Source organism: Andrographis paniculata, unplaced genomic scaffold, assembly GCF_009805555.1.
Source record: "Andrographis paniculata isolate CXL003 unplaced genomic scaffold, ASM980555v1 Contig59END, whole genome shotgun sequence".
Classification (NCBI taxonomy): domain Eukaryota; kingdom Viridiplantae; phylum Streptophyta; class Magnoliopsida; order Lamiales; family Acanthaceae; genus Andrographis; species Andrographis paniculata.
In genome coordinates, this window is record NW_026137594.1 from 256340 (window position 1) to 265663 (window position 9324).

The 9324-nt window shown below is 39.1% G+C and overlaps 2 protein-coding genes across 2 annotated transcripts; one reads left to right on the forward strand and one right to left on the reverse strand.

Annotated features, from left to right (window-relative positions):
* Positions 1 to 299: 299 nt before the first annotated feature.
* On the forward strand, positions 300 to 3035 carry LOC127258403 (kinase-interacting protein 1-like). Its single transcript, XM_051285233.1, has 2 exons — positions 300 to 393; positions 514 to 3035. Exons 1-2 carry the CDS (start codon positions 300 to 302, stop codon positions 3000 to 3002), a joined length of 2583 nt encoding a protein of 860 aa, XP_051141190.1. The 3' UTR covers positions 3003 to 3035.
* Positions 3010 to 6417, reverse strand: LOC127258402 (putative U-box domain-containing protein 50). Its single transcript, XM_051285232.1, has 8 exons — positions 5974 to 6417; positions 5731 to 5846; positions 5479 to 5603; positions 4983 to 5373; positions 4774 to 4914; positions 4157 to 4699; positions 3424 to 4080; positions 3010 to 3343 (listed from the first exon to the last, which is right to left on the reverse strand). Exons 1-8 carry the CDS (start codon positions 6161 to 6163, stop codon positions 3140 to 3142), a joined length of 2367 nt encoding a protein of 788 aa, XP_051141189.1. The 5' UTR covers positions 6164 to 6417; the 3' UTR covers positions 3010 to 3139.
* Between the last annotated feature and the right edge of the window lie 2907 nt (positions 6418 to 9324).

Sequence of the window (9324 nt, forward strand, 5' to 3'; positions counted from 1 at the left end):
GATCATCACAAAAATAGGACTGTAATGGCAAAGAGTGATGTTGGAGCTACAAATCCTCTCATCCAAACCATTCCATCCTCTTCCCTTAAAACATCATTCTTTACTATTTTTATCCAAATGTTTCATTCCAAACTTTTCTTTTCAATTCTTCAAGATTTCTTCCCTGATCATTTCATTCAATAGAAAAAGAAATTACAAAAACTAAAAGAATTTTTTTTAAAAAAAATGTGAAAGACTAGAATTGAGGAAGAACATAAAAAATCATCATTTTACGGGATATAGAAGAAGAAGAAGAAGAAATGTTGCAGAGAGCAGCAAGCAATGCCTATTCATGGTGGTGGGCTGGCCACATTCGGACCAAACAATCCAAATGGCTCGAACAATGCCTCCGAGGTAACTAAAAATTACATAATTGTATATAAGAAAAAAATTAAAGAAAACATTACCATAGTATTTTATTTTGATATTTCCATTTAAATAGTATTTTAATACGATCGTAACCATCATCATCAGATATGGAGGAGAAAGTACACGAAATGCTGACAATGATCGAACAAGACGGCGACTCGTTCGCCAAGAGGGCCGAGATGTACTACAAGAGGCGCCCCGAGCTTATCAACTCCGTCGAAGAGGCTTTCAAGGCGTTCCGCTCCTTGGCCGATCGCTACGACATGTTATCCAAAGACCTCCAAAACGCCAACCACACCATCGCCACCGTCTTCCCCGACCAGGTCCAATTTGGTTTCGAGGATGACGACGACTTCCCCATGTCGAAGCTTCCCAACCCCATCACCCATCCCGTCGCACCCCCCGACATCCCCCAAGTCCCAAACATGCCGAGTAAGGACTTCAAAAGAGCCATGTCCGCCGCAGCGAAGCAGCTCCAAGCGAAGAAATCGTTGCGAGCGCGATCCCTTGTCGAAAATGAGGAAAAACCGGGCCTAACCCGGGACAAAGCCTTGGAGGAGATCAACAAGCTTCAAAAGGAGATCCTCTCGTTGCAGACGGTGAAGGAGTTTGTAAAATGCTCGTACGAGAGCGGCGTGGCCAAGTATTGGGATATCGAAAACGAGATTACGACAATGCAGAAGAGGGTGTCGAGGTTACAGGACGAGTTCGATATTGGGAGCATCATCGACGACAACGAGGCGAGGACATTGATGGCGGAGACAGCCCTGAAATCATGCCAAGAAATGCTCGTGGCGGTGCACGAGAAGCAGGAGAAGATGAGTCGGGAGGCTCGGGAAGAGTACGAAAGAATTGAGGCTGCGTACCAGCGCCTTCAGTCGATCAGGGAACGGTATTTGCAAGAAAAAACAGTCGCAGAAAACTCGAAGAAAGACGTTCGAGAATTCGAATCGGTGGTCGAGAAAGGACAAGAGGATGGCTCGGACCCGATGTTCGGTCCAAACATGACGGTGTCTGAGATGGCGGAGAAGATCGACAAGCTTGTGAGCAAAGTGATCGGCTTGGAAGCAACCGTTTCATCGCAGACAGTTCTCGTCGACAGTCTGCGATCCGAAACAGACAATCTCAACACACAGATTCAGACACTGGAGGACGAGGAGAATCGAGCGAAGGACACGGAGGAGTTACGGGAACGAGTGAGGAAGGTCGAGGAGCAGTTGAGTCGAGCTCAGGATTTGAACGAGAACGTCCAGAGCCAGCTCGCCGAGCTATTGACGAACTTCAACGAGGCGAAAACGAGCCTCGACTATTTATCGGAGAAGCTGAGCAGCGTCAAACCGGATGAAGAGGTCGAACACGAAAATGACCACGACCACGACCCTTCCGAGGATGAGCCAGCCTTGTCTGAATCAGACAAGGATGTCGAAAACAGCCCCTACGATGCACAGGCTCCGAAAGCCAAGAAGGAAATAAGGAAGACGGTGTCGCGTCTTTTGGACAGGAATCCAAAGGACCCGAAGGTAAGAAAGGACATCTGTGAAAAGGATGACGACGACAACGAGGTGCAAGAAAGCGTCGAGAAGCTGAATTGGCAAGAGATGCTCTTGAATGGTACGGAGGATGGCGAAAAGATACTCATCAAAGAATACACGACTCTTCTACGGAACTACAAAGACCTCAAGAAAAAGCTCCGGGAGACGGAGATCGAAAACGACAACCAGTTCGACGCAACTTTGCAACTAAGCGAAATGAAGAATATCATCACTGAGAAGGACGAAGAAAACCGGTACCTTCGCGAAAAGCTCGAGTTGCTTCAGGGGAAGGTCGACGAAAAAGAAGAGGATGTTCGGGACAAATACAGGGATGAAGAGATCAAGTCGATTTACATCGAAAAGCTTCCATCCCTATCGAATGTCGAAGAAAAGATTCGATCAGAGATCGATGGGATACTTGACGATAACTTGGAGTTCTGGCTAAGCTTCAGCACATCAATCCGTGAGGTACAAAAGTTCCGGACCGAAGTTCACGACCTGCTGAGCGAAATGTCGAAGCTCAGCGACAAGATACAGCAGTCGGGAAACGTAAACTCGATGAAGTCTGAGGCAAAGGCAATGTACAAACATTTACGCGAAATCCAGCGGGGGCTATCGCTATGGTCAGATCAGAATGCGTCGTTGAAAAACGAACTCCGGAACAGATTTGCATCACTGTGTAGCATTCAGGAGACAATCGCGAGGACGTTAAAGGAAGAAGTCGAGGGAGATGAGATCAGATTCGGCAGCCATCAAGCTGCAAAATTTCAAGGCGAAATCATGAACATGAAACAGGAGAACAATAAGGTAAGGAATGAGCTTCAGGCAGCCTTAGACCTTGTAAGAATACTTCAGATCGAAGTCGAGAAAATGCTGAGGCAGCTGAACCAAGAACTTGGCATAGGCAGCGAGGATCCCGAAAACCAAAAACGCCCGAAGGTCCCTCTCCGAGCATTCCTCTTCGGGACGAAGAAGAAGCACAAGACGTCGCTTTTCTCATGCATGCATCCGAACAAACGGCACACGGCGTTAAAAGATAGCACACGAAGGACGAAACATTGAGCACAGATAGATCGAAAGGAAATAGTGTTTATTTTTCAGTATGTAAAGCATTCAACAGAGAGTTATCGTCGAAAACAGACAGTATTTTCAACTCATACAAGCTCGCTCGGGTGTTCTAACTGTACAGCGAATCTCTGTCATTGTCGTCGCCAAGCAGCCGATCTCTTGTTTCGCCAATCCTGGATTAGGGACCTCAGAACACGGTTCGGCGTGAGAAGTTTGTGCTTCAGCCTCAAGTTCGTCATAGGCGAAGTATCGTGCCCCGACTTTAGCCACTCGTCGATGGCCTCGAACTCGTACGAGAATCCATCCGAAGCAAGATACGGATTCCTCATCACATCCTGTAAAAAAAACTTCTTCTCAACGCGAAAGATCTTATCTTATTACAATGTAAGAACCTCACAACATCGCAAAATCTAACCTGGTATATCGGACATAAGAATGCACTAGGGACATCGCCCATCTCCTCGACATGGATCGATTGATGTTCCAAAGGTTCATACTGACCCTCCACCAGTAGCTCGTCCGCCCTCTTCGTGACGCCATCAATCTCCTCTACCGGGATTTCTGTTACCGTCGATAAGCATCTCATCGCAATACCGTAAAGCTCAACAGCCAAATCCATAGGCCATTCACCGTCTAAATGGTCTAAAAAGTCGCCATTGTCGGAATCACTGCCCATCCCGATTTCCCAATTCTTCCCGGTGAGAAGCTGAACCAAAATATTCCCGAATTCTCGGATATCCATCGATATGTCGAGCTCATTTTCCCGACGAGGGTTCTTCAAGATGTTGATTTTCGCCCCTTGGTATCGATCGAGCAAGATTTTGGAGGCTTTGATGTTTCCGTGGACAACGGGCTCCGGTTTCGCCTTGTGAAGAAAAGCCAATGCCGAGCACACCTCGGACGCTATCCGTATACGCACATGCCAATTATATGGCTGGCTCTTTTCGCCCGAGAACAGCACATCATGTAGACTCCGGTTGTGCATGTATTCGTATACAATGCAGTCGAGCTCCGAGCAGAAACCGATCACGGCTACGATGTTCGGGTGCCTTAATTTGTTCGCATATTTCACCTACAACAAATCAATATCGATTACACTAAAATAGCGACAAACACTCGAAAAACCAAAGCACAATCTTGAACCGTACCATCGATGCATAACTTTCGAAGGATCTCACATTTGCTTGATTGTATACTTTGATTGCAACCGTCGTACCATTCAGTCGACCTTTATAAACAGTGGTTAAACGACTGGTTGACTTCATCCTCAATCGTTCAGAGAAATCCTCTGTGGCTGCGAATATCTCTGGTGCAGAGAATTCCCTAAAATCGAAGGCAATGCCATTGTCGAACTTGGATGCTTTCCCTATAGCATCCTTCTCCCGACAAAACTCAATCCGGCACTTCAAAACCTGTCGGTGCTTCCTCAGTTCGTCGATTTCGTGAACCATGTTGGATCTTATTCTTACAGCCTTATCCAGCTGAACCTCGGCACGCGCTTTAGCTGACGACGAGAGGTGAAGCCTGTCCGAAAGCTCTTTCTGCAGCTCAAGAATCGAGCTGAGCTTCTTCCGTTTCTCCTCCACTTCGCAACGGAGTTCATTTACTTCTTCCTTTCGGCTCTCGAGTTCTTTACTCAGATCGGCAGTCTTGACGGCCTCAGAGTTCAGGCAGGCCTCGAGCTCTTCAGCCTACATGCAACATAATTTCTTCTTATAAGATTCCCATCGGTTTCAACTAAATCGTCGAAAGTGCACAAACTCACCCTAGCATGGCATATACCAACAGCCCATCGAGCTTTTTCGCCCCTTTCTTTAGCTACATGCACTCGCTCCTTGTTCGATTCGATAGCCTCTTCGGCTTTCCGTATTTGGCTTTGAATAGATTCGAGTCTTTCTGCAGCATCCTGACAACCATTCAACCAAATTAGATGAGTTCAAACGAAAGAACAGTGAAAAATGTTTAATTGTATACCATAACTTGTGGCATATGCAGATCAATGGATGTTCGATTATCCGATCCAACAACATCGCCTTCCTCGTCATGCAAGGAGATTAGTTCATCCGCGTACTGCTCGATTTCCTGACCAAATTTCATCCATTGATTGACCACACCGTCGTCGGCTTTCGAAGAAGAAGCCAAATCCACATTCTCTGGGAACATCCTTCCAATCCAAGCTTTTATGCTGTTACTCCTTTCTTTGATACTCGCAACCGTAACTTCTCTATCGTCTTCCACAATGCCGCCCTCATCGTCGACGTCTCTGAGGAAAACTAACCTCCCCCCACATATCACAAATACCTCACAAAACTCCGGCTTGTGACGAAGAATGTAAAACGATCTGCTAATGGCTGTTCTTGATTTCCTATATACATAGACACGGAGTAGTGTAAGAAAACATTTTCGCAGCAATTATTTCCACCTCAAAATGTTCAGAAACCAAAAGAAACACAGATTCGTGGATGTATACAATGATGAGGACTTGATGAAGCCGAATGAGAGCACTAATTTGGTTATCCGAAGATTCGAGATGATCTCGATCATCTGCTCATCCAACGGCTCGTTTCTCTCGAGCTTGATAACCTCCGCCTTCGCCTGCACGATTTGCAGCAGCATTCGATACAGAAAGGACAAAACGAGGAATATATATATATATATATATATATGATCGAATCGATGCGTAATCAAACAGCAATTGCGATAATGAGATATGATTATGAACCTTGTTTCGACAATAGGCTAAGTATTGCGACAAAAGCTTATCGCTCTTGGCTTCCTCTGCCTTTTCAAGAGCATTCAATTTCTCCTCACTCACTGAACTCACATGAAGCTTTCCAACTGCGACGCCATTTCAATTTCAAGCTTATATATATGACAATTAATCTATCAATTAAAGATGCAGACGATTGATTTAAACTACGAGTGTGTAAAGTAAATTAGCTAGGGTTAGATGAGAGGGGATTACGCGGAGTATAAACGTAGTCTTTGGGGAAGGGCTGGGAAGGCCCGTAGAGGATGACTATGGAGATTGAGGACCATTTGGTGAGTGTCCATTGAAGAGTTGAAAAGCCATCGTACGAGTCTCTTCCAATGGCCACATACACTTTCTCAGCTAATTTATTGCAGCCGGTTCGGCTTCTGCTCGGATTCTCCATTGGACTGTTGTTGCAGGCGTAGAAGTAGCACCATGTACATACACAATGAACAAGATTGTATAGAAATTGAAGATTGATTGATTAAAAGGAAAGAAGAGGAAGGAGAAGAAGGGAGAAATTGTGCAGAAGGAAGGAAGGTTTGGGGAAATTAACGGGAAAGCGTGTGGGGATTGAATGGAATGAATCTTGATTTGATTTGGGGAAGAAGATCTTTTCAGTGTGAAAGTTGAGGAGCTGATTAAGGGATTAGATAATTGAAATGAAAATGGCATGACATCTCGGTCCCAAGGAGTATTATTTATTCGAATAAAAATAGAATATTCAAATATATAAATAAAAAGTTAAAATTAAATTTATTGTAAGGCGGAAAAATATATAACCGGTTAAATTAAGATCTAAGAGTTTTGAACATATAATTTATTTTTTAAGGATGTGAAAATTCGCAATCGCTAATCGAAAATGCATAATTTTTTTTTTATGACGTGGAAATCCACCGCCGCTACCGAAAGTACGGGATAAATCTCCGGCCGAATCTCCTGCAAACCAGGCCCGGAAAAGTCACACTAGCCGGGTAATTTTGAAATGATGGAAGATGGGTAAAATAAATGATTAGGTGGGTTGCGGTGCTTTTAGGGGGGATTAGTTGGCAATTTAGAGCCATAATTTTGGACTTTTCATTACAATGCCCAAACGGTATTTACAAAGTGTGGTCCCTCTTAACATACTTTAATCATTTGGGATTTTTGTTGGTGTAGTTTTGTTTTTTTTTAAGTATGTTTTTTATCTTAAATTTTTTTAATTTTATTATTTGAACTTTGCATTTTAAAAAAATAAAAAATACATATTTTTCTCTCACAAAATATTTCATTAAATACTATTTTAATATCAAATTCAAACAAAAATTTTACCAAACTTATAAAAAAGAAACATTCCCTAAGAAACAAAACGACACCAACAAAAATAAAACTAATATTTGTTTATAATTAATAAAATACTCCACTATATATTAACAATAACACCTGGGATGGGATTTGGAGAAGGGGGAGGACTCCTGGGATCTCAACTCCGGAAAGAGCGGGAATGGGGATTGTGTAAATCCCGGGGTTGGGGTCCCGGGAGTTTCCAATAATCAGGGACTTAGAAATTATTAGTACAAGTAATTTATGGCTCTTTATTTTGTTAACGTCTAAACAATGGTATCCCGTATAGGTATAGGGTTGATTAATGATTTGGACGTGTTTAGATTATTATAGGGTTGATTAATGATTTGGACGTGTTTAGATTATTATAGGGTTGATTAATGATTTGGACGTGTTTAGATTATTTTAGGGTCGTTTTTTTTACAGACGTAATTATATACTCCTGGTGTGGAATAAAATAAATTAGAGATGAAATGAAATGCAATAAAATTGTATTAAATATCATGTATTGGATTAGGTATAGAATATTCCCTTTGGCATCCTCTCTTAATAAGCAAGAAAATAATAATAATAAAAAATAAATCTTATCTTGACAAATGTGTTTTATATTTATTAAGTATATTTAAAATTAATAAATTTATGAAAAATATAAATAATATTTGTTTGGTGTAAGTTAGTGAATTCATTGGCCAATGAGCATGTGCCAAGTGGGTTATTGAAAAGACATCCACGTGTTTCCTATGTCTATAAGATATACACGCATGCATGTTTGTAAATATGACCTGACTGACTTCTAGCTCTAGGGTGCTTGTTTGGCACTTTTTGTACTCTTTACTAAGAAGTAGTGCATTGTTATTATACTTGACTGAGTATTTATATTTTTATTTTATTTATTAATATTATTATGAAGTAAACTAGTCATTAGATTTATTATATAAATAAATTTGTTTATGATTCAATCTTCACTTGATGTTTTAATTCAGTGTAATTTAAGATAGTCTATTGTCCTATCTTGTAAGTTCTCATCATAATTTCGTCTAAGTTTTACTCACTTGCTTTAATATTTCTAAAAATATATTTTCACATACATATATAGTGCAAATAAAAGTGTTTAATCCATTTAGTTCATTGTTTTTTTCAAAAAAAAAAAAAAAATAATGTCATTTTCTTATTGATTTGAATATTAATTTATAAAGAAAGATAAAGAGAATTCTATTTTCATGATATCTTGGCCAATTCAACATGTATAAAGAATAAAATAAAAGTTAACTTTTGTAAAGGGAGTTAGTTATTTGTAAGAAAATTAGTATGAAAAAGTTATGTAGAATTTGAATTTGATGAAATGTATCTAATAAAAGTATCTTTTGTTTTATCTCATAATTTATATTAAAAGTACTATTTTAAATTTTTAATAATTATATATACCAAATAAATAAATTGTTATGATATTTCTCCCATAAATATCATATTCAAATAAATATATATGTGCCAAATAAATATGCATTTCTATACTCTTATTTACTGTAGCATGGATTGAAAATCCTTCTGAATTTCGAAATTAGATTCTCTTAATCCCACTTATATATATATATATATGTATATTTTATAAATTTATATATTTTTTATTATGGCAAAAATAGTCTGCATATTTTTATACTAATAAAAAAATTTAATTTTTATGTAAATTATAAATATATTATTAATATTTAAACAGAATTTTAATACAAATGAGGTTAATATATTTGAAAATAATAAAATTTTCAAATTACTTTAATATATTTTTATTATTAATAAATTATTATTATTTAGTGATCTATTTATGTATATGTTTGAATAGGATAAAGATAAAGTATTTATTTATTTATTTTGAAAAAAAAAAAAAAAAAAAACTCATCCCATTGGATAATATGTTCATATTAGCACGGCCCATTTACATACAAAAGTCCATAGCAACCTTATATTCAATTGTGGGCTTTGTTTGCAATCAATCTTGTATACATTGATTAGTTATGAGGCTAATAATTCTTTAAATTTGTATAAAAACTTGCACATAATATTCCTTTTAATGATTATTGATTAGACAAAATTATATATATACATATATATATGTAAATAAGTCATTAAAAACATCTATTTTATTTCTTTTTATTTATAGACGATTATATTATAATATTTATTTATATACAATACAATGTCATTCTCCTAAGTAATTCATCATTCTTAAAGCTTCTACTTAATCTA

Excerpts from the sequence above, each read along its gene's own strand:
- LOC127258403 (XM_051285233.1), top strand. The coding sequence starts at position 300 with ATGTTGCAGAGAGCAGCAAGCAATGCCTATTCATGGTGGTGGGCTGGC. Across the intron at positions 394-513 it reads GCTCGAACAATGCCTCCGAG|ATATGGAGGAGAAAGTACAC; the intron begins GTAACTAAAAAT and ends CATCATCATCAG.
- LOC127258402 (XM_051285232.1), bottom strand. The coding sequence starts at position 6,163 with ATGGAGAATCCGAGCAGAAGCCGAACCGGCTGCAATAAATTAGCTGAG. Across the intron at positions 4,700-4,773 it reads TTGGTATATGCCATGCTAGG|GCTGAAGAGCTCGAGGCCTG; the intron begins GTGAGTTTGTGC and ends TGTTGCATGTAG. Across the intron at positions 4,081-4,156 it reads TCGAAAGTTATGCATCGATG|GTGAAATATGCGAACAAATT; the intron begins GTACGGTTCAAG and ends GATTTGTTGTAG.